Source organism: Anas acuta, chromosome 3 (genome assembly GCF_963932015.1).
Source record: "Anas acuta chromosome 3, bAnaAcu1.1, whole genome shotgun sequence".
Classification (NCBI taxonomy): domain Eukaryota; kingdom Metazoa; phylum Chordata; class Aves; order Anseriformes; family Anatidae; genus Anas; species Anas acuta.
The window spans coordinates 113,022,851-113,049,962 of record NC_088981.1 but is presented as its reverse complement, the minus strand read 5'-3'; the positions used below and the strand labels follow the sequence as shown (position 1 = coordinate 113,049,962).

The following is a 27,112-nucleotide window of genomic DNA, read 5'->3' as shown; positions in this document are numbered from 1 at the left end:
AATGAATGGTATTTCTGTGATGCAGTCTCAGTCATACCAAGTTAACAAATGTCCATTGCCGCGTTGTTTTTCTCTTCAATAAAGACTGGCACTCCGCATATTAAAGCGGACATCTGTCCCCGTGGTCTGATCTTTGGTGTGAAATCATACTGCTTTTGAAAATAAGCCAGCAACTTCTGAATTTATCATAAAATTAAACTTTCCTTTGAAACAAATGTTCTGGACCTAGAGCTATTGAAATCAGCTCAGTCCTACAGCTGTGGACAAAAACGACAGCACTGCAGGGGGATGGGTGTTTTATGGCCTCTACACCCAGAGCTGAGACTTGGTTTATGGAGGTCAAACAAAGAAATGGAACATCAGTCCCTGTAAAACTTAATTCCCAGCAGTGAGCCTCCACTCCAGTGCCAATCTAAATACTAAAAACTTCCCCTTTCCTAATGAGCCCGGTATGATCGTAGCTGACTGTATGCAACCAGCCGTTAGGGTTACCACAACCTGTTGTGGGATGTCTCCTGTATCACAGCGTTCAGGAAGGGGGAACCACAGCTGCTTCTGATGGTTTGAATTCACCCTTCAGAAAGAAACGAGCAGCTTATTTTCACAAGCAGTAATTTGTACAGATTTTAAGTGTAAGGTGCTAAGAGTTTAAACAAATGACTGCATATACATTACCTTTGTCTCAAAAGAGAAAGGCCACGTTCTGGATTATCTGGCTTTGTCTGTAATCTCTCTGAAAAGCCTGGCTTTAGTGCTGGACATGGATGAGCTCCTTTGAAACTCACCCTGCCAGCAGCAAAGAATTGCACTAGGAAGAGCGCTCAGCGCTCCCACAGGGCATATTTCATCTTTGGGATTGAAAATAACAGGCAATGCAATCAGAATGGTTTTATCCTATTTCTTGAGTAATCATTAAAGCTCTCTGACTCTTTCCCACTGCACGCTGTAAGGCTTTATTCTCAGTGATAAAGGGAAGAGGAGTACAAGGCATTAAGGGTTCCTGCTAGCTCCTGCTGCTCACGTTCTGGTTTCACAGAGCTCAGTTGTCTGCAGCAGTTCCTATCCAAGGGCAAGCTGGAGCAACGCACTCAAGCCTCATTTCCTTATCTGTTACAGCAGTTAGTGGAGATCAGTGCTACCCGCTGCACATTTACGCTCCTGGTAATTAAAATCTGGGCGTTAACCTTGATCCTGGCCTGTCCTAGTGATGTACGTGGAGCTGAACGCATGTGGATCGCACGCTGTGAGGCTAACAGTGTGGGGCAGGAGGGAGAAGAGGAAGGACAGAGCGCAGCACGTGCTGAGATAATCTGTTTTAGCATCTAGGAGAATAACCCTTGTGGTCAGAGGACAGTACAGTTCGGTCTTGCCCTGCCTGCCAGCAAGATGAAGATAATTCAGCTGTCGTGGTTCTCCAAATACAGGCGGCACAAAGCAGCTCCAGCACCTCTACCACCCTCTGAGGATGGCAGCCTTTATTAGCAGAATTACCGGAATCCAACAGCTCCCTCTGAGGGAGGAATTCGAGCATCCTCCCTTTCACAACTCTAAGCCCACACTCTACCTTGCTCAACATTCACTTTGGCCTTAGGCATTAACCTGGTTTCTTACTGTATGCAATCAAGTATTTTGGATCTTCCAACAGGAGACAAAGCAGCAGCAACTTGTGTTTAATCCAGTTACCAGTATATCATACCATCTGTCAAACATCTAGTATGCTGTTAGAAACAGCAGAGACTGAAAAACCTCTGAAGGGGCTCCAGGGTCTGAGCCTCTCTCTGTTCAGATTAATCTGGAGTTTAAAAAAAAAAATAATGAAGTAGTAAGAATGATTAGTTTAAAAACGGAAAAAGAAAGCAGAATAGGTTCATTTTTGTATTCTGTGGTTAATCAATACACCAGAATCCTCAGACAAGAGGAGATATGACTTAGCAAAACCGGAGCACATTTTTAACTCTAGTTTATCATATTTTCAGTGGGCAGTTCAAAGTAGCTCTTCCCCCCAAGGTCCACACTTGGAGGTCCATTCAGTTACTAAGAGGATGTCAGTGGCTAACATCAAATTGCACTGAATTTGAGCTTGTGAACAAGAAACCGTATTGCATGCTACCATGTACCACAGCTCTCATTTCAGCTCACCAGCTCATGAAACTGTCAAACATATAGGAAAAGGACTTTGTAACTGCAGTTTTCTTTCTGGGTTAACGTTGACAACATCATCTCACATTCCTTCCTCATTGAAGGATGAGGTAACTAAGGTTATCTAAATCAAACTACCTTTTTTTTCCTCTTGTACGGGAAATTACTAGACTAAACGATTAAAAAGGAATCTAGAGGTTCAATTAGGAAAATTAGCATTGGTCTTCACCAGAACTTTGATAAAAGGTCATCCTAACTGAGAAAAGAAGTCATAGCCTTTTTCTTTAAATTTAGATTTCTTTAAGGTTAAAACAAAAGTTTGGAATCCTTGCTTGATGACATTTTCAACTTGTTCCTTTTCAGCATGACAGCCTTCAGAAGACAATCATCAGCCGGTACACAGGGCATCACCCACCTTTATTCCGTAACACATTCAGCAGTCCACACCTGAAAAAAAACTTTTCACAGTGTTTAGAAGCAGCCATTTTACTACTCCAGCCCATCAAGCTGAGTTATCCAAGCAAGGATTCTCAGATTAAATCAATGTCCTTGAGATAAGCAAGTAGTCCTGTCTCAGCTCTCCTAGTGCAGAAACTACAGAACTGAGTCATCCATAGACACACACGGAAGCTTCAGCATCTGCCCAGTGATCTAGCTGTTGGACCAGACACTTCATTGCTCAAGCTAGAAGTTGCCAGCATAGAAGTGATACGTAACAGCTCTTTCCTCACTGACTTCCTTTCTCCTTCTCACCAGTTACTTGTCATATTGCTGGCTTAAGGTGGAAACACAAGTATCACCCCTTCTCTTCACCCTTTCTCCCCAGATTTAAGAACAAATCAGAATATAGTGTCCAAACTGAACTAACTTTTTCTAACTCAGAAAAAAAAAATCTCTCCAATACAGGTACAAAAACACTAAAAGAAATCAACATTAATTTAAATTTAATACCAAAAACATTTATCACTTACAAACGTCAAAATTCATTTTGTCTATCCTTGCTAGTTCACAGTCTGGAATTTCATTCTGGAATTTCATTTTAGAAGCATTCAAAGTCTTGAATGAAAAATTAAACATCTTTATTTTCTTAAATCATCTCTTCCAGCAAAAAGCAACCCGTTCAGTATTTCTTTCTGAAAATATTTTTTACTAGTCAAGTAACACACACAAACAAGTTAACAGGTTCTGGCTGTACAGTATTTTACACAGATACCATTAAAGTGCATCAAAGAATGCCGTCCAGTGCAATCTTGAACTCGCCTGCTGAATCCACTGTTTAGCAAGCTAGGCTCAGCTCTCTGCATGCTATCCAATTAAAGGATCATCATCATCAGATTGTAACTGAAGTCGGGAAAATGGACGTGGAGGAGCTACTCTGTTCTTTGAGATTATTATAATGCAGGTGAAAGTAGTCAGTACCATAAGAACCCCAATAACTATCCCAATAGCTTCGGGGAGATTTATGCACCACTGGTCAGTGAGCAAGCACTTGGTGTTACTGAAAGTGCCATTGTGCGGCTGCGGGGTCAGTCCCAGGATGTGGCACATCATTGGGTAAATATCAACGTTGTTTATTGTGCTCTGCTTGTAGCCCCGATGAAAAGCAGGCCCTCGAGCAGCCAGGAATGGATGCATGCTTGGGAGAGCGTTGTCATAGCCATGGTCACCTACTGGAGAAAGGCAAATGCAAGAGTTAACATCGCCGTTACTGTTTGCATATAGAGCACTCCCCCCACCCCCAAAAGGCACGTATTTTAACCAAGGACTGATGCAGAAACTAAACGCAGCCCTTGGACCAAACTCTGAAGGAACCCAGAGCCCCTTCCCTCTTCCTGACTCCCCAGCAGTCTTTTCCCACACCAGCCTTCAGCCATGTTCCTTCCCCACCTCTCCCGGTTAATCTCTTTTCTTTCTGCTCACTGACACTTTCAGTTCCACCCCCCCCCACCCTCCTCATGCTGAAGTTGAAAAGGGTGTTACCATTCCACAAGTCCACAGAATGCAAGCTTGTGTTTCTTGGATTTTGGAAAGATACTTCCCCTTAAGAAGCACCTGCCTCATAAAGTCAAACACCCTTGACGGTGTTCACTTTGTGCATATTAAAGTCCTCTTAGATCATGCTTATCAGATTAGGTACCCAAATTTATCAGATTAGATACCCAAACAAATCCCTACATAATCAAAAGCAAAAACAGGCAAAGGATCACAGACACACAACAGAACTTTGTGGCTACAAGGTCACCAGTACTTGGGCATTTGGTAGATTTTTAAGAAATACTGTGACATTTTGTGGAATATAAACAGCTAAAAAGCAGCCATAGTCCAATTTCCTAATATCATGCCTGACAAACGTGTTCTACGTGCCAAAATTTCTCATAGCACCCTCAGCACAGAGTTTGAGCGACTGTGTTTTGGTTTACAGTTCATTTCTTAGTATCAGTTTAGTAAATCTGCCCCCAGAACTGTCTCCTTAACCACTTCATTAAACGGTTTCCGATCTGAAATGTCACAAGTCCTATTGCCTGAAGTCACACTTACCACTTTGGTATACTTTCAACGTTCCTTTTTAACGTTTTGTACCATTGTGTTTGTTATTATGAAGACACACCTGCACCGTTTATCTTGCTTGCGATTAGATTAGATCTAATCTAATTAGATCTGATTAGATTTCTTCCACTATTTACTCGTTTCGAACAGTGCTATTGCAGGAGGACGCACGTGTGCTAACACTGCTAGGAACAGTGTTGGTATTGGTACACTTGCCAATCATTGTGCTGCCACTTTGTCCACGAGAACAATAAACACTTATGGGGGCATTTAGGCTAAAACATCCCCGTCCTGCTTCTAGAAAGCTGTGGCTAGCAAAGTTCTTTTGACAAGTGACTCATTTCAACCAAGACAGTATTGTTACTTCTAAATATACAGTTATTAACTATTTTTAGGTACTTTACATTGAACCTAACCATGAAAACAAAGAGTTCTATTAGGAAGGAACTGAAGGTGTTAAACATTGTCAGTTTGAGGATGATTGCAGCAAACTTTTAGGGGAAATTCAAATACAAGCACGTCTTACATCATAAACAGTACTTCTGTACAAATAATGACAAAATTTGGACTTAAATGTGCAAAGGGCAGACAAGCTGGGTGAAACTGGGAGTTTCCACCACCCCACACCCAGTCATAAGAGATAGTCTGGGAACCATGCCACAGGGCTAGCTGAGTGCTAGCCCTGGCATACCAGCAGCTTTCTGCTGCTTAGAAACTTTCTGGAAATTGGTACCTTTGTATTTCATTTCTATTAATGGATTTCTCTTCCAAAAATTTGCCCAGTTGCTTTCTGAACCCATATATACGTTATTAGTAGAGCAGGAAGAAAGGGCATAACTTACCAGTGCATTGTGTGAAGTAACATCTGTCACTGGTTTTGAAACATGCTATTTGATATCTTCCTGACAGGAAGAATTCTGGCTTCTTAGCCATTATTATTGGGCTCCTATTATTTATAACATTTCCTCCCATTTCTTGTGTTCACTAATGTGTGTACAGTAACATCAAATATTTCCTTATTTATGTTTCTTTTCTGTATGGTTTTATGCATAAACATTTAAACCACATGCTGGTCAAAGCTTGAAATACAGACTTAGAGTTACCTGAGGCAAGTTTGCCAGCAAAGCGTATCTCAGGCTATTAAGCTGAACTTAGTCAAGTGTTGGAGCCAACAGAACATCCCCTATCTTCCTCATCTGTTAAAACACCCCAGGTTGAGGCTGAGAATATTCTGGAAAACATTGTCTGAGATGATCCTAAAGTGCAAAGACTCCACTTGCAAGCTAGGACCTGCTACAGATTGCTGGAATAAACCAAACAGTTCACCAGTGCAAGTCACAAAGAGCACAAACGAGGAAATGAGACTTACATTTTAAAAGAGACTCATTTTGCACAATTGTCCAGCCTTCATCTGCAACCAGAATTATGGGTTGAATTCTCTTATTATGCCGATAATGAAATCGTTCTGGAATCTCCTCCTTGAGATATACTTTCATATGATTGCCGCATTTTTTCAGTAAGTTGTATACGTGTTTTTTATCTGTCAAGAAAAAAAATGCATATGAAACAGTTGGAAATTATGTCCTGTTTACTGCAATCATCTCTCATTAAATCTAGATCTCTTCCTCCCCTCCGCCCCCCAATCAATCATTTTTTTTTTTTTTTTTAAAGACAGAGTAAATTATTGTTCTACATCCCTAGTGAAATGTATCAAGGTGGATTTCACAACTTGCACCCATTTTAAACCAGGCACTTTGTGTCTGAAACCTAAAATTCAACTCTGTGTTTTTGGAGAAGTGGGAAGTGGGTAAAAAATTCAAGCAGAGAGATCAAGAGAAAGCAATCACACACCAAAGTAGTCAATATTTTAGCCAAAGCAGTGAAAATAAACTTTTTGCTAATCTATAAATCATGTTGTTTGCTATAATTGCTTCAGTCTGGCCACAGCTGAAGAAACTGAGAAGACCAGCAGTGTCATGAGTCACACCTGTTAGAGACTACCCTGAGATACAGAAAACAAATTCACAGTATGAAAACTCAAGTTTCATTCACAGAAACGAAAGCTGTAAAGCAACCAACGTTGATTTTAGATTTTTAGTTGGAAGTCTCAACAATGACATTTTTTTTTCTGAATAAACCTGAGTGTTTATTTCATGCTCCATATGAATTGCAACCTTATAGAATACTTGAGCAACAAGAGAGCAGACACTCTAAGTGCCTAATTGCATAGGTAATTTGACACAGTGCTCCTCATCCCACTGATTACCAAAGCAAAGTAACTTCTAAACTGACTTTTTTTTTTTTGCTTTTCCATTAAATTATGTCAACGTTGTGCAGTATTAGCTACACTCATCCTGCAAAAGATGTGAAGGTAAGCAAGATTTAAATCTCAATGTATACTTAAAAACAACAACAACAAAAAAACCTCAATGTACAACTTAAAAAACAAGAACTATCACATACTCTTTTTTGGCAGCACTGCAGCAACTGGACTCTTGTCGATGAGAACATAGTTACTGCGATCAATACAGCCATCCAGGACAATCAGCTTCTTTGGAGAACATGTGGCCATCCCATGATCACTCGTTATGATGACATTAATAGAGTCCCATAAACCTGAGGCCTTCAGCTTACTCTTAAGGTAACCAACGTGATTATCCACTTTTTCTAACACTTTGCGCATGTTCTCAGTATCGTTCGGTCCATACTTGTGCCCGCTCACATCTGGTTCTTCCCAGTACAACGTAGCAAAATTGACTACTGGATCAGAGCTGTTCAGCCACGTAACAATTTTCTCCACTCTCTCCTGAAACTTTACTGAAAAATTGTACTTCATAAAGAAGTGGGGGGTCGCATTGTTAATTTTTACATCGGTACCAGGCCACATTGCAGCAGCACTCGTCCCATTTCCCTGCTGCTGATTTGTTACCCAAATTGGAACCGCCTCATTCCACCAGAAGGGATCTGAATCATTGAACTGCGAGAACTTTTTCTTGGTATCCGCATCATACATGTCATTAGCCACGATGCCGTGGCTTTCTTCATATAAACCTGTCACTATGCTGTAATGGTTTGGGAAAGTCTTGGTGATAAAAGCATTTGTAACTTGTTTTACAAGCACACCATCTTCAATGAACTCCTGAAGATGAGGAAGATGATAGGTTTCCAAGTAATCAGCCCTGAAGCCATCAAAGGACACTAAGAGTAACCTAGGCACTGAATCACCCGGGTGACCACAACAGGCGACTATTCCAGACAGGAGCAAGGTTAGCAGCAAGCTCATGGTTGATGCTTCAAAATATTTCCAGCAATTAAGCAGATGCACCTGAAAAATGTAAAAAGACAAGACTCAATTCAAAATAAGCGCGCTGGAACCAGTTTAACTAGCTATACATCACACACATCTTCCTTGTAGAGGTTAACTGGAGAACAAGTGGTGTAAACAACCACTGAGGCCAACAGAAAGTTTCCCTGCTGACTTCAGAAGTTTCCATATATTGCCATAGCTCCTCACGTATCAAAACAAATGAGCAGCGAGACATTTTTCATCACAGACTAAATGAAAGGAAGAGTCATTTTCTCTTCTTTTTTTTTTTTTTTTAAAGCAGTTATTCCATCATTTTGTCTCTCTCGTTAACATTCTGCACTCCAAGCCAAACAACACGTATTTTTTTTTGCATGTTCAAGCACAGGCACTAAACAGCTTTGGCTCCACATTCAGGACTCGTGTTCACACATCAGTGCTCAGCCCGGCAACCCATTTCCTTTTTCATCCCACCTTTCCTACCATCTGGAGTTGCTGGAAGGCTTCTGAGCCTTTCAACACTCCTCCTGACTTATTGCTTACTCAATACAGGGAACTGCCAGGAGCTACTTCTGCTTTCCTTCTGAGCTGCTATACATCGGCCGTAACAGCATTTAAACCTGTTCTTTGTGTGCCATATGTCTCTCTAAAATAAAAAGGGAAAAAAAAAACACATTAGTAACCTGTGCAGTGATAGAAGTTATTTCTTATCAAGGAATTAAAGGACAGTATGGATGCAGGGTATAATTTATGAGCTTTTTCCCTGTCCTTTTAAGTCAGGAGAAGCTGGCAGCAGGAAGGACATGCTCGAACTTCTTTCATGTGACAGGTGCTTGGGTCGGGGAGATGCAGCAGGATTTTAGAGGGTGTTAAAGAGGGAGGAAGCTCGGGGTTATTAATGAGAGATGTGAGATTGCCTTGCTCCCAAGGCAAGCCCTGCTCCAGCACTTTGCTCCTTTAGGGTATTTGCAAAAACCGGGCTGATCAGAGAAGGAAAAGCACAGAACTTCCTAACCGTAGCGGTGACAGATACTCCAGGGACAGACAGACAGAAATATTTTGGGTTTACCCTCCCATGCATCTCCTGCCCTACCCCTGCAGTGCCCCCAGCGCGCTGTGACCCCACTTTCTGCCCAAATACCCCTACCTCCCCCTGCACCCCCAGCAGCCAGAAGGTGCCGCAGGGCCGTGAGGCCCCCCTGAACCCCCCCAAATTTCCCCCAAACCACAGGAAGAGCTCCTGCAGCCCAGCACCGCCACCTCGGGGGCACCCCGCTATTTTGGGGGAAAAAACCCCAAACACCCTCGATTCGCTCCAAAACCCCCAGATTCACCCTAAACACCCCCAAATCCTCCCGTAAAAGCCCCCAGACCCCCCCCCCAATGCCCTCCCCCGGCGGTTTCGCCCCGTGCCCACCGTGCGGTGCCCGCCGAGGGGGCGCGGAGCGGCGGCGGCGGCCGGGGAAGGGAAGGGGAAGGGGCCGGGGAGGGGAGGGGCAAACGGCAGCCATCGGCCGGGGAGGGAGGGGGGGGCGCCGGGGAGGGCTGCGATTGGTCGGGGAGCCCGCTGGGGGCGGCTGTGATTGGTGGAGGAGGGGGGGGAGGGACGCGGGGAGGAATGGGGGGGGCGGCTGGGGAGAGCGGGGCTAGGAGGGGTGAGGGGAATAGGGGTAGGGGGCTGGTAGGGGGTACTGGGAGTACTGGGAGGTACTGGTTGGAAATGAGGAGACATTTCTGCTCAGAAAGAGCAGTCAGGCACTGGGGCGGGTTGCCCAGGGAGGTGGTGGAGTCACCGTCCCTGGGGGTGTTCAAGGAGAGGTTGGATGTGGTGCTTGGGGACAGGGTTCAGTGGTGACATTGGTGGTGGGGTGGTTGGAGCAGGTGGTCTTGGGGGGCTCCTCCAACCCTAATGGCTCTGGGATTCTGTGCTGAAGGGAGCTGATAGGGGTTGGGGGGAGCGGAGCTGGGGGAAGTCAGGAGTTGAGGGGGGCTGAGGGGTGTGGGACTGGGAGGTGTTGAGGGGAATGGGGCTGGGGGGGTGCTGATAGGGGCTGGGGGGAGCAAGGCTGAGGGGTACTGAAGGGAATGGGGCTGGGGGGGGCTGATAGGGGTTGGGGGGAACAGGGCTTTGGGGTGTGGAGCTGAGGGAACCTGAGAGCTGAGGGGAGCAGGGCTGAAGGGATCAGGTAGGGGCTGGGGGGAGTGGGGCTGAAGGGAGTCAGGAACTGAGGGGGCTGAAGGGAATGGGGCTGAGGGGAGCTGATGGGGGCTGAGGGAAGTTGAGAGCTGAGGCGAGCTGGGCTGAGGAGAACTGAGGGGAGTGGGGCTGAGGGGAGCTGACGGGGTGATAGGGGCTGGGGGGAACGGGGCTGAGGAGAATTGAGGGGAGCGAGGCTGAGGGGAGCTGCAGCAGGTGGCTGTGGTGACTGGGGGCCATGGTGTTCATTGTCACCCTCGGCTGGAGTGCCCGTGAGGGGGGACGCTGTGGGGTGGCCAGCAGCGGTCTGGCATTCCCCCAGGGTGCTGCGGCAACCCCAGGCTGTGGGGTCATCAGTGCGGCTGCAGATCTCCACTCTCCTCCATCGCCTCTCCCTTTCTGTCCCACAGCTCAGAGCTGGCTGTTCATGCGCTTGGCTGTGCGTGACCTCGTCATGCTCTCGTGACAACACCTTTTTACCCTAAAGCCCAGAATACACGCATAATGAAAGCATTACTGAATGTAGGTGCTGTGCACGCCAGGGCTGCTGGTAAGAAGGCAGTGTGTGGCGTGATGTGTTCAGGCCTGTTCTGGGTTTTGGTCAGTTTGCCTGAGTTCAGACAAACAATTTGCATTTTGTTGGTTAACCTTTTTATTATGAGAATGGATTAGTAATTCTGCAAAACCTGTTAAGTTACTGGTGCTGAATTACAATAAAATCATCTCTGTGTAGAGAGAGAAAACGTGTCCTTGAACAGAATACAGCAGAATTCATAACTACATTTCCAATTTCATCCAAAAAAAAAAAAAAAGAGAGAAAGAGACATGTCTATAGCTTCATGGCAGACTTAAGCAGAGGATCTAAATTGCATTGCTTGCCCTGCTAGCCTGTTTGTCCTGAATGCTGCATACATTTCAGCTTGTTTCTTCTTAATGGCTTTCACATATGTATGAGTCCAACAGGATATGCTACCTCTGTGTGCCAACTGTGGCGTGCTTTTAAAGTTATGGCTGCTGATTTGCAGGTGCCAAGAGAAAACTGCTGGACAAGGTGACGTGCCTCTCTGATTCACCTTGATTCATGGAATGTACTAAGTGTGGCAAAGCACAGGATTATTTAAAAAGAAAAAGAAAAAAAAAAGGTAAACATTTAAGACCTCGCAATTCAGATGTAAAGTTCAAGTCAAGGTTGTGGTGTGGGTTGTTTTTTTTAGCTATGCTAATTCAGCTCTGTCAATATGCACACGGCCACGTGGGAAAGGGCAATATTCTTTATCAATTACTGTACTGCATTTGCTTCTAAAGATTTATTGTGGGAGTGAATTAAAGGTCTAGGGTATACATAACATGCAATTTTTTAATTTGTCTAATTTTGATTCAGTTTTGTATATGACTCAGGTCTTGTTACCAACTTTATTGAGAGATACAGACATAATCATCAAAGGTCACTTGTTAACCTAGTTCGGCAGCATACTTACTCAGCTATTCAGTCCTCAAAGGTGTGAGTAATCTCTTGTTTACCCTTAGCCATATGCTTTGAAACCTATTTACAGTATTCACCTGTAATGCGTCCAATTTGACGCATCATAAAGGCAGCGTTCCTCACCAACTCTGCGCTTCTGAAATGTGCTAGCCAACACGTATCACATTTAATGCAGGTCTCAGTTCTGTGTACAGTGTATGCCAACAAGAAATGGACTAGTTATGTATACAGTTATATTAAGTAAAACTGGAAATGACCAAGATGGTTACGTTTCACCACCTTTCTCTCTGTATTGTATTTCACCCCACGTTTGTCTGCAGACTGTAGTTCTAAGCACTAGATTGTACTAAGTCCTGCCAGATGCTTCAGATGCCAGCTTTTTGCTGCTGTACTAGAGCTGAGTGGTTGCAGCTTGAAAACCATGATACACATTTGTTTGTGTCTGTGGAATTTACTGAATGACAGAAAGTAAAGGGTCGGCAACTACAAAACATTCTCAGTCTTTGGTTAGGTTTAGTAAAACGTTTGGTTTCCAGATGGGCAACCATATTCTCCTGTTGGTACTGGTGTGGGGGGAAAGCAACTCCTTTTTATTCAGGTGGAAACATGGGGTTGCACATGAATAGTTCAGGTATTTGTCTTAATTTCTTAAGAAAATGCAGGGCACTTTCATTACTTCCAGTTCAAGTAACTAGATTGAATATTGAAAGAGAAGCATTTTTCTGTATTCTTTTTTCCCCTCAGTTTTATCCATGACAGATCTCCATGATCAGTTTTTGCTGACTTACTCCGCTTGCTGAGTAGTTTTTTAAATCGGTTACTTTTAGTATTTTGATGCACTTTATATAGAAGAGATGAAGAAAAACGTGAAGACGTTTCATGAAACCATAAAAGCTGACAAAGTGACTAACAGCTGTTAAAATTTATTAGACTCTCAGCTTCTAGTGCCTATTTCATCTGAAGAATAGGTTGTATATGGAGACTATAAACAAAATGAAGCTCCTAACCGCACGGTTTCTCAAACTGTCTATGGAATGATATCCCTGAGGCTGTGTGGTGGGGTGATACAGAGCAGTGTGGTGTCACTGCCTTTTCTACTTCAGTCGCTAGAGCCTCTGCTGTATAAAAGCTTAAAGCTTGGTTGCTGGGCTTCCCATGTGTGCTTAGTTTCGGGGGTAAACAAGGATGTTGAAATGATGCCAGATTTTAAAGGCAAATAAAACTGTTTTCCTTGGAGCGGTTGCTTTGGGCGAATAGAACATCAATATTTCTTAGGCCATCAGGTATTCTAATGGAATTTCTAACTGTGGAGTTGGAGGACGAACCAGACAAAGCTTTACAAAAGGAACTGAAAAGGCAACATTCAGGGTTTTGGAACATCTGAATCAGTAATAATTGTTTAGGCCCTGCAGCAGGTAAGTTGAAAAATGTCTGTTGACAATGGCAATACCTGGTATTTTTAGCAATGAAAATCTATTTATAACACGAGAATCGAGTGTCTGGTGCAAAATTAATTTTGTATTGTTTGTCCAGTTCCTGGTGGGGAAGTGTTTGTCTTATGCAGAGTCAAATTCGTTGGTGTGCTGGCTTTAAATAGATCTGTTATACAGTGCTAGTAGCAAAGAAAAATCTGGGTGAAGGCAAATGACCATTATTACAGTGAGGTCCTGATTTTAGGAGCCAGCCCCTGAAGATCACAGAATCCAGGTAATTGAGCAGCAAATGGATTTCTGGAGGTCTCCTTCAAGGGCATGTTGACTCTTGTATAAAAAATCATGCAATGATCCAAGGCTTCTACCAGTTCTCTATCTTCTGAAGCGTTTTTTCTGTCTCTTTTCTTCCTGTATCTTAAATAGAATAGAGATACTCTTATAGCTGCATATAGCAACAGTTAAAATGAAACTGAAATGAAGTAAGTTTCAGATGATGAACTAACTCTATGTGCACACTAAAATACAGCTACATTTTCCAGAACATCTGTGCAACCTCTTGTCCTTCACAGTCATCTCTGTGATCTTCTTGGACATCCAAACGTGACCATCCCAAGACTGGAGGAGAACAGTGTTGTACTGAACAGCCTTGTTCCTCCTTTTGAACCAACCTATTCTCGTTTTGAAAAACTGTGGAGAGCTGAAGGTGCTTGGACCTGTTTTCCACAGTCTGTTCCTGCCATACAGCTCTGTGAGTGCTAATGGCTCTAGGAATAAGCGGTGCAGGATCTTGTGGCTCTCATTCTTGTAGAGAGAGAGCTTGGAGCCAAAGTAGAAAAGTACCCTGCATGGAGTCTTCCTAAGAGCTGAAAGCTACTTAAAGTTCTTTGCCTTGTGTTGTTCAATGTAAGATCAGTAGCAAATAAAACCTTACAGTTTGGGAACTGCAAAGAGATGAGGCGCTGCTGACCTCTTAAGAAAAAAGGTGGGACTGGAAATGTCATAAGAAAGTTTAATTGGTGGTGTTTTCATCCAAGTATTCCATGCAGTCAGGAGTGAGAATGAAGTGGTATGATTTTATTGTGATTTTTATTGTAATACGTCTGTAAACTGTAAACAGTCTTCCTCCCAGAACCCGTAGTGTAGCTGTGATAATGTATTGCAAAGCTGTGGGAATGTTAGTGCTGTCATAAATGGTGTTTTTTGGAAAACCAGTGTCCCAAATGGCCAGGAATATTCATGGGTTTTGCAGTGAGTGCTGCCAAGTGCAAAGGGCCCTTACTCTTTAGATGCTAAGATCCCTCTGTTCCTACAGACTTTAAAAAGCATTGTTTACCACCATCCTGTTTGGGTCCAGCAGCTTCCAGCAACTGTGAGTGTTTTGGTTTATTCCATTGTCTTGCCCCTCTTCTGGCCGGAAAAAGATACCATAAAGCAAGCAAAGACATCTCAATTTGCTTAGGTTATCAAGAAAGATTTGTAGGTTCTTGCTTAGACTGTGTAAGTACCTGGAGAGCCAATAAAACTGAAGGACTCGGTAACTAAAGCGTGAAATTGTAGTGGGAGCCAGCTGGAGATGACTTCCTGAGAAACTCCAGTGGAAGCAGATTGCTGTTCCTAAGCAGGACTAATAATTAGTGGAGGTACTTGTGGAACTGATGGATGAGGCATCTCTTGAAGCTTCCGGTACTATGGCAGTACGATGGCATTTCTAGAAGATGTGCAAGTTAGTGGTTTAGATAAAGGGGTACCCAGGTAAAATTCTTGTTGTACTGGGAATTTAATTAGACAGTGTAATGTGGCTTTTTGTGTTTAATTGTTAATCTGTGAGAAAATGTGAGGTACGCTACGGAGTTTAGGGGTCTGGTGTTGTTCTTACTGTTCCTTCTTCACATCCTCTTCTTCTCATTGTTCTCTTCTTCTCTGGAGGTGAGGGATAACTGACTTTAGCAGTGCAGGAATTTCTTTATAAGCTGGTCTTCAGCTTGACATTTTCAAATAAGCCAAGGCTGGAGGTGGTTATTTCTGTTAGGATTACAAGGTGAGCACATACAGTTTCAGTAGCAGCTTCAGGGGTCTGATTTTAAAATGGTCTTCTAAGTCTGTCAGGGATATAGTTTATCATTGGGATAAAACAAAGATGGTCTAAGCAAACAGCTTAAATACTAATAAATGTCTGTGTGTGCTTGGGTTTTTGAACTGAGCTCTTGGCATCTCTGCAGAGTGAATTGAGGTTCCTACTGTGAATTTTGATGCCCAATGCTAGGCTCCTAAATGTGGGTGAATTCCAAGCTTGCTGTCTTTTAGACAGCTGTTTTAGGGAGCTCAGGTGACTGAGGAATTGCATTACTAAAGACCATCAACAGAATATACTTCATCTTCTGACACCATTCATTCTACTGTTGGACTATAGAAGGAATCAGTGATGAGCTTCATCTAGATGCTGAACAACAGATAGATAAGCTTAGTAAAACCAAAGTTTCTAAAAATGAGACCTACTAGATTTTACTGGGTGACAGTGACTTGTGTTTTATGCATACTAACTGAAAGCTGTAATCAGAATCATGTTAATTCTCACTATCTCTTTTTTTTGTTTGTTTAAGAAAGAATAAAAAGAAAGAGTAAAAAGGAAAAAAGAAATTCAGTCATAAAGTGAAAAAAAAAATATAGAAAATAAATACTTCTGTTGCTTGCATACTTGCATTCTCCATCCTTATGTGAGCTTTGCTGCTTATGGTTTATGTGGTTATTTCTATTTTTGCAAAGCAAGTGACCAGTGTTATCGGATGGTTCACGTGAGTGCCGATGACACACATAGTGGTAAGTGACACAGTTTGAATTACGGAACTAAAAGCAGAAAGTATTGCTATGTTAATTTAACGCCTTCTAGATTTGGGACCAGAGGAATTTGGGAGATGGATGAAATTGGTGATCTCTCTTCTTTGTAATTTTCCATTCTGGTGGTTGTGGGGCTGGGACGGGTGCCTGGAGGGCTTCATTTTTCTGTAGAGAATGGAGTGCAACGTGCTGAGATTTTTAATGCTCTCTTACCTCTACAGAGTGCAGAATCATTTGCCTTATACACCTTCCTTCTTCTCATTTTCCTGCAGGAGAAAGGTGCCTTTTCACTGCTGTTCTGCCCTGCTCCTTTGCTGAAGATGAAGATCTTTTTGGCTGGGGACTGGAGGGAGCAGCACTAAGGAGAGCAGGCCACAACTCTAGCAGTGTCCCAAGGGCACAGTGTGGGCACCTCAGTTTCAATCACCTTTGTAGTCAGGTAACTTTTGAATTGTGGCACTAAAATTCTTTCTATCTTCCCTGCAGATGAAATGTAAGGGTTGTAAACTAGCGGCGGGTTCATATCATGTAATTCGAAACACACCTGGTTTCCACCTGTGTAAATTCTGAACGGTGGTTGTGCGCCCTGTGGGGCTTTATTGCTGGCACAAGAATGAAGTCTGGACCTTGGAGCTGAGTGGTATTTTCCTTTGCTCTTGGTAGGCATGCAGGGTAAAACAGAACACAGCTAACTCATGTTTGTGACTAATGAAATCAACACCAACTCCTTTTTTTCTTTTTTTTTAATACTTGTATGTTACTCTTTTTTTATATCTTTTACCTGTGATATTTTATACCCTCCAGCAGGTGCTGCTGCATCCTGCTAATGTCTCTGTGGAGGAAAAAAAAAAAAAGTCATTTGCTGTAATACCACACAACTGTCCTTTGGTCTTTGTTTTGCTCTGAAGGAGTTGTGTGTCCTTATCCTTTTCTTCCTCAGGTGATTTGCCACCACGAGTAACTAAGAAGGGAATTTTTATGATCCCAGAATATTTAACCCTGAAATTTAACCCTGGGTGAGAAAGATTTGAAAATCAGTTGGAGTCACTTACCAAGGCCATGCTCAGAAGAATTTGACCAGATGCAGATGGAAATACAAGTGAATTTCTATAAAATGTGAAGAAATGCCAGTGCTTTTTTAAAAGCAACAAATATTAATTGAAAAAAAAATCAGTTATAAAATCAATGAACTTACTAGGAACTTTTTCCCTAGGTTTCTTGAAATTTACATTTCTTTACTATAGTGACAGATTGTAGACTGTACTGAAAATAAAAGACGCAGGAAAATTTCAAGACTTCTGGACTGGAACAGTTTTCTGAAGCAGCACTTTCTAAGCTCTGAGCCAAACATGGAGAAGAGTGCTACAACCTCAGAGGTCTGCAAGGTTACTATTAAAATAAAATTCTTTGCCTCAGTGACAACTCTGGGGAGCTGTTTTCCTTCTTTGCTATCTGTCTTTCCTTGAGTTACAACTTGAATTTTGCATGCTAACACTGGGTTAAAAGCACCTGATCTAAGAATCAGTAAGAAAAGCAGAAGAGGCTGGAGGTATAATTCTGTTTAATACTTTTAGTCAGCAGTTAGAGAACCCCAAATTATTGGAAGGGTCATATGACACAGTGGGTTTCTGGTTTTCCCTAAAGTTTCTCTCTCTGACAATGCTGTTGTATGTCTGTGATCTGTAAAGGGATGACTGTGATTCTGATTCTGTGACTGTAGGTTTAGTGTCAGATCTTTCAGTGCCTGTCATTTAGGTATTTGCTCCCTTGCTGCTATGCTGAAGGCCCCACAGCTTGCTCCTCAGTGCAGGTCTTTGCTCTGGATTTCTCTTCCTTCTGCTGCATAATTTCACTAATTCCACTGTCACTGGGACTTTCCTATTTCAGATAAGGGAACTGGATTTGTCCAGGAAAGTGCTTTTGGATCTCCAGCTTCCTGCTGGGAGCTGTGCACAAAGAGAATCCCGTAAAATCCCAATTTAGACTACACACAGATTTTTGTAACATTTTTGTCTCTAATACTACTAAATTTATTTTCACTTGATAGCAAAAATCCTTCCACAAAATCAGAATGTAACCTCTGTTTTATGTAGAGCACCAATTTCGGGATATAAATCATTCTACAGGCATCTCATGTTAGAAAAGTTAAGTCTGTAAGTTTGATTAATGAAACAAATGTCATGACAGTAGTAATTTAAATTCATTATTTTTACAGTTTTATTGGTAGCCTAATAGCTGACTTTTAATGCTGGAAGTTTGCAATATGGATTACACAGCACACATTTCAGAATCATTTAGGTCTCGTGCACTCATGAGCGACAAGATCTCATCAATCTCTGATGCTTGCATCTTTCTATGGTATTGCTGGTTCCATGTAGAGAATTCAAATTCTGCTGTAGTGGTTTTCCTCACTGTTACGGTGATTAAACGTGGATGTGAGTAAGATTTTGGTGCTTTCCAGATTATCTAAGAGCCTTAGAAGGTGAATCCAAGTTTAATAAGCTGAATTATTGGTTTGCTTTTGATATATCAACTTTATTAGCAATCTAAAAAGTTCAATGTAAGAATAATGACAGTAAACTACAGTCGTAAATTGCAGGCAGGCAGCAGCTGTTACTCTATCACGTGAAAGGACATGCGTTCCCCTGGTTGTTCTGGTTGGAGATCGCTGGAATCACGATCTTTCTCTTTAACCTCTCTTTTGGGTTACTTTTAGAAATCCTAGCTGTGACAGTTGCATCTCAGGAAGTTTTAAGGATTTTAAGTCAACATGATGGGTAAAGAAAATGCCCCCGGCGCCCCCTACTTTTTTATTATTTGTTTTTGGCTCAAACCCATAAGATTAAACATAGTTAAATTTGTTAGTAATCTGCATAACTGAGAGGCAGTAAGCATATAGATAAGAAATCTTTAGATAGTAAGATCTGAAGCTCCCATAATTCTGGTGAATTCAGATCTGGGTCTTTTAGAGGTCAGATCATCCTGCCCCAAAGGCGGTTGTTTTCATCTGCTGAAGATTCTGTGGATATCTGTGAGTGTCTCCATTCCTTAGAGAAAACAAAGGTGGAGAAATAGATTGCAAAAGTCAAGTGGAACTAACCCAACGTTGGAAACTTGGGTTTGTGTTGTTTATGTTTTATAAATACAGAGATATGCAAGGTAAATGTGATTAGAAGTAATAACGTATTAAACTGTACGTGATAATAGTTAACACTTACTCAGTACTTTCTTTTCCTAGACTTCAAGGCTCACAAGTGTTTTACAGTTTGGGCCATAGTTTACAGATGAGAGAGTGAAGGTGATAAAAGCAAAATGACTGGTTCAAGGTCCTAAGGTGAACCCATGGCAAAACTGGAGAGAGTTCAAGTATGTTGCCTGTTCTGCATAGAGTTTTTTTTTTTTTTTTTAATTAATTTGTTTTATTTATAACGATCATTCATTATTTGTTGATGATACTGATGATGTTGTAAGTAGCCACTGAAATATTGCACAATTTTGCCTTGCTTTTCCTTAATGCTAGGCTTTAGTGTGTTGTGATGAGTAAATGAGTGAAGTCTGCATTTCTACCTCCTTACACAAGTGAAAGAATTTTTATCATAGCTTTCTAATACTGTTAGGTGCTTCAGTTTTCTTTTCACTATGCTTGGTCAGGAGATAAGACAAAGAACAAAAAGTGATTCTAAACCCTAAGATATAGTTACCAGCAGTCAGATCAAGAAAGGGGTTAACAGTGAGACAACCCTATCATTTACTTCAGCGGAAGTGTAGTTGTTGATTTAAAGCTCTTAGTAAATTATTGTTGGAGATCTGTCATGTGTAGCAGAGCATTCAAAAAGCATACCACAGACTCTGCTTCCTCCCCAAGAGTGTTTATCTGTCAACACCTCACTTCAGTTGTAGTCTTTTAAGGTACCAGAAGGCAGGTAAACTCACCAGCCAGCAGTCATGGAAGATGAGATCTCTGCCAGCACTGATCAAAATGTTAATGACACCAGTATCTTTGAGATTCCAGACTATGAGGAAGACAAAGGGGATCATCTTTACAATCATGTCCCTGAAGATCCAGCTTCTCCTTCTTCCACCACTACTGAGCCAGAGATGATGGATTGTAGTCAGGAGAGCCAAGAAAACAGCCGCAGTAACTCTGTGGCTTCTCAGCACGAGGCTGATGGGGAGATTGGATCTTCCTCAGAACACAGTGCTGAAGATGACCACCCGTACCAGAGGATGAATCAGATGAGCCCAACGCAGGAAGATAAACATGTGGAGGACGGAACATTCGAGAACAACATGTTTTGTCAATTTTTGGGCTTCCCGTTGCGTCGGAGCCAGAGCACTTCTTCCAACTCTCCAACTTCCCTCAAGTTCCCCCATAGCAGTAACTTGAGAGAAATTTACAACTCTGAGGAAGATCATGAGATTTTCTTGTTTGTAAAGGTAAGAGCTTGAATGATTTTCAGAGTCCACTAGCTTTAAATCCCAAATCGGTCTGTGTGTCCTCCAAATCAGTAAAACACAGCTACCCACAGCTTTGTTCCCAAGCCTGCTGCCTGCATGCTTCAGGAGGCCAAGCCAGTCTTCTATTTTTTAAATCTTAAGACACGTGAAGAGAGTACTTGTGTGGAGGTGCTTGGGTTTTCTGAAGTTCAGCTGGAAGTATGAGTATGCTGGCAGTATTCTGGTTGTGGCAGCAATTCATTTATTCTGTAAGATCTCCCTGCCATTACAGCTAGACTACTACTTGAACTGATTCAGTTAACCTGGTTCAACTGTCCCCCTGTTTTGCTATCTAGTAGCTCAAATGTCATAGCTATTAGTGCTATAGAGAAAATGAAATATATAGCTTAAATAAGGGCAATAAGGGCAATAAAATCTCCTGACATTCTCATCCCTGAAAGAGGTATTTCTTTTATTTCTTTCAATATTTAGATTTACTTATTTTTGTGATTGGAGAACTGTTTTCAGGGTTCATCCTTTATGGTGGATTTAAAGACCAAGATGCAACATGCTCAAGCTAACATGGCCATAGCTGGAAATGACTAATGGAGAACAAATAGACTAAAGAGATACTTTTTTTTTGGATTGTTTTAATGAAATTGATGAAAGTTTTTCTCTCCAGATAGTCTTATTATTTAATACAGTTTACAACTACAATCAACTACAGATATACTACGCTGGAATATCAAGTGATTGTATAATGTGACCTCCAGCCTTATCTAGACTACCTCTAATAAATGGTTTTATAACTTTGAAAACATTCAGAGATGCGGATTCAGCGGTTACACTGATTAGTTGCTGTCAGAGTTCCCCAGTACAAGAGGGACATGGAGCTACTGGAGCAAGTTGGGGGTGGAGAGAGGGGGGCACTAAAGTGCTGCAATTTTCCTCTTTTCCTGGGAAAAATATTTTCCTTTGTTAAAATTCTCTTGCTCTCAGCTATGCTATTTTTCTTTTTAATAGTTAGGTCCTTTATGTATTGGAAGACAGATATCATATTTCCTTTTTTTTTTTTTCTTTCCTAAACTAAACAAATACAGTTCCTCCAGCGTGCCTTCAAGCATGAATTGTGATTTTGAGGCTTTGAGTGGTTAGGTGTGGTGTGGGGTTTTTTGTTTGCTTGACCTCTTCCAGACTCTCTCCAGTTAATCTATGTATTTCTTCAGTTCTCGCTTTCAGGTACAAGTAGTGTATTTAACAGTGCCAAAAAAATACTCCAGAAAGTGCCTCTTTAATTCATCATTTGCCCAAGTCTCTAGTCAGGATGCTTCATCTGCTATACTTTAAGCATATTTATTTATCCTGAGACATTTAGGATGACAAAGTTCATCTTCCAGCCCTGGAGTTTCCCCAGTCAAGGTTTCGGTAACGACCTAGACCATGCAGTGCTTGCCTGTTTGCACGTAGCTGTAATGCAGCGCTATCGCACGGATTGTGTCGTCTGACTTCAGGAGCATTAGGTTTCTCTTAGGGATGTGATCTGACCCATCAGTGAAAACGGCGTGTTTTTGAAGGCAGAGAGTTACTCTGGTTTAAATACAGGGTGAAGAATACTATCACCAATGCCTTCGCTCTACTAATGCATACAGTACAATGCATACATACCTTCACCATACCATGCAGACATAACGTGGCTTTATGGCTACCTTGTAGACCCTGCCATGGACAGGAGACTGGTAAACTCTTAGGTTTTAACATGTAATCCTGGGAGGCATGTAACCTTTATTTCTGAGGAGAAAAACTGTGTTGTGGGTCTCTTCATGGCTTGATTTACACTTACCTAAATTATTCTGTCCATGAAAAGCTAGCGAGTGGCGGTTCTGTTATAGATAACATCCAGCTCCCTGCCTATCAGTCATGAACAGAGCGTGTGCTTTAACAGCAGTTCACTTAATCTTTTGGATACAAGGGTAAAAGGTGTTGCTTCTGACCTCTGCCAAGCCCCTGCCTTGCTCGTGCACCCCTTTGGCTGGTGGAAATGACCGTGAGCCAAGGTGCAGCCGCCCCTCCTGGGCCACCTTCGGCAGTGACCGTGGCAGGGTACAGCCCAGTAACGTAGCAACAGCTTCAGAATAGGGACCCGAATTGTCTGGGAAATGTAACTCTGCAGTGATTTGATTGCAGCCAGAGCAAACACAAAGCACATATGTAGGTCATACGAAGAGAAAATTAAAAAGGGATCTATTTACTGGTTTCTTGTTGGTGTCTTTTTTTTTTTTTTTTTTTGACTCTCTTTTTGATGTTCAGAAAAATAAAGGTTGTTATCCAAGCCCCTTTTGTCCTTTTCTTTTGAAACATTTTGTCCTTTGTTACATTTTAGGAGAGGAAAATGATTGGATTTGCGGATTGATTACTTTTTTGCTCATACCACCCCTGACAACTAACATTACAGTCAGCTGTTAAATGGCTTCTGTCCAATATAGAGTAGTTTGTATTATTTTTAATTGTTTATTGCAGAAACAATACCCTAAAAGAAACTCTACTGAGACTGATGTTCTACAAGGATGAAGTAATAGATAGTCCCAGCAGAGCAGTTGGTAACAATATACGTAAAAAAAAAAAAAAGCTGCTTTTCCTCTTTGCTCTTTGTTTTCTTTAGGAACAAAGGATTGGCTTTGGCTTACTTAACTTAACTTCAGGTGTCTGTAAGCTGTTAACTGTGTCTCAGCAGAGTGTCTAGGCTCCTTTTGCAACACAAAGCTTACTGAAATAGTGCAATGGGATGTTCCTTCGTGTGTAGGCACTAGCTGTAGGGTAATGTTAGTTGTTCTGCAGACTCTGTTAGCTGTATCAAGTGGTGACCTAATTCAGTTTGTTGTTTTGGATGCCTTTTCCCTCCTGAGCTCCAGCTGCCCCTGCAGAAGGCCACGAGTGTCCCGTATATCCTTTCTCATATCTGTTTATGGATGTCTCAGCTCTCCTAGGGCCTCTCAGATGGTGCTGGATATTGAGATTGAGGCAGCTGAATTGAGCCATAGGCTCCTCTGAATACAGCAAGGTGGCCACCTGAAGTTAAGGAAGCTGAATGACACCATGTTAAATACAGAGTTTGGATGACCAATTAGACTAGAAGCTTATTCTGGTAGTGGGTATCATTAAGGTGAGATATTTCTCATTGTAATCAGTCTGGAAAAAAAAACTCCACACTGATTTTTTCAGGCTATTTAATTTTCCTCTTTTGATGTCTATACTCAGCAATGGTTAAAGTGCAACAGTAAACAAATATCATGATGTTGGATGGTTTGCTGGACAGTCTAAGGGAGAAAACCTCAGTCATATTAGCCTCTTTCCAAGATGGAGAAACAGCACTGTTTTTTAAATTTATTCAACTCTTATCCTTTTTATTTACTTTTTAACAGCAACCCCCATACATACTTATTTCAACTATCTTTGTTTTATAGTTACATTTCATTTCAGACACCAGAGTAGAAGAGAAAAGCCAAATGAGTTTACTAGGTTTGCTCTCTTAGTTATCCGTTCAAATGTAGCTGAAGAATTTAGTCATGAAAAGAAAATCTGTTTTGTGTCTTTGGATCATAAGAGCCTGCATTAGAGGGAAAATTTCCACTGTTCTGTAGCTGTATTTACTGGTTCTCTCAGAAATATTTTCAACATCCTCTTATACACTCTCATAGGTGGAAAGGTACACCAGAATATATTTCTGTATCAATGTCAATTTTTTAAATACTTACAAGTGCCTAGTGGAAAATGTTACAAGCCTGTATGAATCTATATTCTATGGGAAAAAAAAAAAAAAAAGAGGTGTATTTCTTTAACATGAGTCATTGGCATGTTATCTGCAGGTATGGTTTTCTTATTTAGACCTCCAGGTATCACATCGATGAGTGATACAACTGTGGTTGACATTTTAATGTTGGTATAATTCTGATAATGTTGCCAAACATCGGTGAGCTTCATGAAGATATAACAACACAATTAGAAATAGATGAGAAGTGAATAGCTTAGTGCGTAGGTCTGGTTTCAATATAGGCAAACAGTGTTTGAAAGCAGAATTTTGATTTGCAAATTAATTGATTTTCTGTTGCAGTTTCCATGCAGTCACCTCCAAGCAGTCCACAAGTGTTAATGAAGTAAAACTCAAGAACACGTATTCTGAGAAAGAAATATAATTTCCCCGCTTGCTTATAGGTATAAAAACATGAGATACAGAAAGGAGAAAATCTTTGCACAATCACCAACACAATTTTTGATTCCTGATAATCTGAAGACAGTTTCTTGTATCTGGAGGTGACCTTTTGGGACACAAAATTGAGTTCTTTTGTGTCACAGGCAGCCTCATCACATAATACATAACTCATAAACAGATCAAGGTCCATCTGCAAGCTGAGTGCCCATTATTACTCATTTTGGAAGGCTGTTTCAGAATGTCACTGCTCTGGTGGCTTGACACCTTACTCTAATTTCCAAATGACATTTATTCATGTGCAGCTAATGCATCCTTGTTCTTGTGCCAGCATGGTCTAATAACATTCCTTCTTCCACTGGGCACTTCTTTTGTTAGTTTAGACTTATATTTCCTCAGGTGTTTTTGGGCTAAACATGCCAATCATTTACTTTTATTTTTTTGGACAGCCACTTCTGCTAGTCATAGCAATTCCCTTCTGCTCATAAATTCTTTCCACAAAAGTGCCTCTTTTCACAGCTGCATCTTGTGTCAGGTTGTTTCTACTTTTATATCTAGACTAAACAAGAAGCAAAAAAAAAGATTATTTTAATAACTTCCTTGTTTAAGATATCCACCATCATTTAAGTAAATACACCATTCTAGTTAAGTGAAATGTCCTGATGTAAACACATTAGAGTCAGTCAGAAGAAGCCTCATTAATTTCTTGGTGCCTTTCACACAGTTTTTCACTTACCCTGACACCTGTTTTCCTTCCAGCAGCAATATATATGTACATATATTTCGAATATCTCTATGACATTTCCTAGTCTGCCTACAGAGCACCAACAAAGCCTAATTTTCACTTTCCCATTGGTGTACTCACAGGTACTGGTCCTGAACTTTGACTTCATTAGGTTCAAAGGGCTTCTCTCTGGATCCTTAATTGAAATCCTTATGCAGTTGTTTCCTTGTCTGTAATACTGCTTTTTAGGAAATTTAGCATCTCTGTGTAGAAGCTCAGAGCTTTATCCCTGTAGCTTGAGGTCTGTCTGGGAAGAAAACAGGAGTAGAAGCTTATACGCGAATATATGTGTATTTCATAGAATCATAGAATCATAGAATATCCTGAGTTGGAAGGGACCCTTAAGGATCATCAAGTCCAACTCTTGACACCGCACAGGTCTACCCAAAAGTTCAGACCACGTGACTAAGTGCACAGTCCAATCTCTTCTTAAATTCAGACAGGCTCGGTGCAGTGACCACTTCCCTGGGGAGCCTGTTCCAGTGTGTAACCACTCTCTCTGTGAAGAACCCCCTCCTGATGTCAAGCCTAAACTTCCCCTGCCTCAGCTTAACCCCGTTCCCGCGGGTCCTGTCGCTGGTGTTAATGGAGAAAAGGTCTCCTGCCTCTCGACACCCCCTTACGAGGAAGTTGTAGACTGCGATGAGGTCTCCCCTCAGCCTCCTCTTCTCCAGGCTGAACAGGCCCAGTGCCCTCAGCCGTTCCTTGTACGTCTTCCCCTCCAGGCCTTTCACCATCTTCGTAGCCCTCCTCTGGACACTCTCCAACAGTTTCATGTCCTTTTTATACTGTGGTGCCCAGAACTGCACACAGTACTCGAGGTGAGGCCTCACCAGCGCAGAGTAGAGCGGGACAATCACCTCCCTCGACCTACTAGCAATGCCGTGCTTGATGCACCCCAGGACACGGTTGGCCCTCCTGGCTGCCAGGGCACACTGCTGGCTCATATTCAACTTGTTGTCTACCACGACCCCCAGATCCCTCTCTTCTAGGCTGCAATTTTTTTTTTTTGTTTTACGAGAAGGCCTTTTTTACGAGATATTTGATCTCTCTTCTGATTTCTTCCCACCTGCATTTATTCTCTTTGGATTTATTTTAAAATGTATTTGAAAAAAATTTGGAAATTGCTCTTTCTGAGGTGTTGGACACGACTTGGGATTCAGATGCTCTGGCAGGTAGGAGACCTGCACCCTGCAAAACAGCAGCTTTGGGGCCAGGCACCTTGCATGGCCTTAGGGGCTGGGTTTTTGTGCTGTAACCCCACCATCACAGCCCCAAACCACTGCAAAGTCACATTTCTGTGGAAAGACCTAAACACATATGCCAGAGAAGGGTCGGATATCAGCGAGGTGTGATATGCCCAGGCACCCGCCCTCCTTCTCTTTCCATGGTGATGGATTTGTCAGTACCCAACAAGCAGTTTCTAGTTACACAGCGCATAGTTCCTAAATGACATAACAAAGAACACCTTAGCAAAACAAAAGGACAGAAAGGCAGGGGCTGATTTATTCATCCATGTATCATTCTGCAGGACCGCATTCCGCGCTGGGCTTTGCGAGGCAAACAAAAATCTTTGTGTTTTCACCAAATGCAGGCAAGGAGCGTCTCCGTTGACTCAGCAGCTGCCTCCTGGTCCTAACTACTCATTTACTTTGGCGTGTGTCGCCGTGAGTTAACGAGACCACGTAGCCAGCAGCACAAGTTGGGAGCAGCAAAATCACGGTCATCGGGCTCCTCCCCGTGAGGCTG

General features: G+C 42.0%; 2 protein-coding genes and 1 long non-coding RNA gene across 4 annotated transcripts in view; 2 read left to right on the top strand and 1 right to left on the bottom strand.

The window, feature by feature from the left end:
- Window positions 1-3,066: 3,066 nt before the first annotated feature.
- On the bottom strand, window positions 3,067-9,521 carry ENPP4 (ectonucleotide pyrophosphatase/phosphodiesterase 4). Of its 2 annotated transcripts, XM_068678806.1 has the most exons (5): window positions 9,408-9,521; window positions 8,534-8,636; window positions 7,150-8,011; window positions 6,056-6,226; window positions 3,067-3,809 (listed from the first exon to the last, which is right to left on the bottom strand). In XM_068678806.1, the coding sequence occupies exons 3-5, from the start codon at window positions 7,967-7,969 to the stop codon at window positions 3,445-3,447; spliced, it is 1,356 nt and encodes a 451-aa protein (XP_068534907.1). In that variant the 5' UTR covers window positions 7,970-8,011; window positions 8,534-8,636; window positions 9,408-9,521; the 3' UTR covers window positions 3,067-3,444. The 2 variants fall into 2 exon arrangements, with proteins under 2 accessions (XP_068534907.1, XP_068534908.1); XM_068678807.1 differs by lacking the exon at window positions 8,534-8,636 and having other exon boundaries at window positions 9,408-9,511.
- Window positions 9,522-10,119: 598 nt separating this feature from the next.
- Window positions 10,120-17,352, top strand: LOC137854859 (uncharacterized). The gene is made up of 4 exons (XR_011095422.1): window positions 10,120-10,737; window positions 11,213-15,920; window positions 16,211-16,377; window positions 16,879-17,352. It is a non-coding gene; the product is annotated as an uncharacterized lncRNA (long non-coding RNA).
- A 2,408-nt stretch (window positions 17,353-19,760) lies between these two features.
- Window positions 19,761-27,112, top strand: part of CLIC5 (chloride intracellular channel 5) — a 74,695-nt gene continuing 67,343 nt past the window's right edge. The window contains exon 1 of the mRNA XM_068678804.1: window positions 19,761-20,375. Within this exon, the coding sequence (XP_068534905.1) occupies window positions 19,884-20,375 (492 nt within the window). The 5' untranslated portion in view covers window positions 19,761-19,883. The remainder of the gene's footprint in view (window positions 20,376-27,112) is intronic.

What these genes read in the sequence shown, in the direction of transcription:
- ENPP4 (XM_068678806.1), bottom strand. Translation starts at nt 7,969, where the DNA reads ATGAGCTTGCTGCTAACCTTGCTCCTGTCTGGAATAGTCGCCTGTTGT. An exon ending in TGCAGTGCTGCCAAAAAAGA is followed by an intron (nt 6,227 to 7,149) that starts GTATGTGATAGT and finishes TTTTCTTGACAG; the next exon opens with ATAAAAAACACGTATACAAC. An exon ending in AAATGAGTCTCTTTTAAAAT is followed by an intron (nt 3,810 to 6,055) that starts GTAAGTCTCATT and finishes GCCTTTCTCCAG; the next exon opens with TAGGTGACCATGGCTATGAC.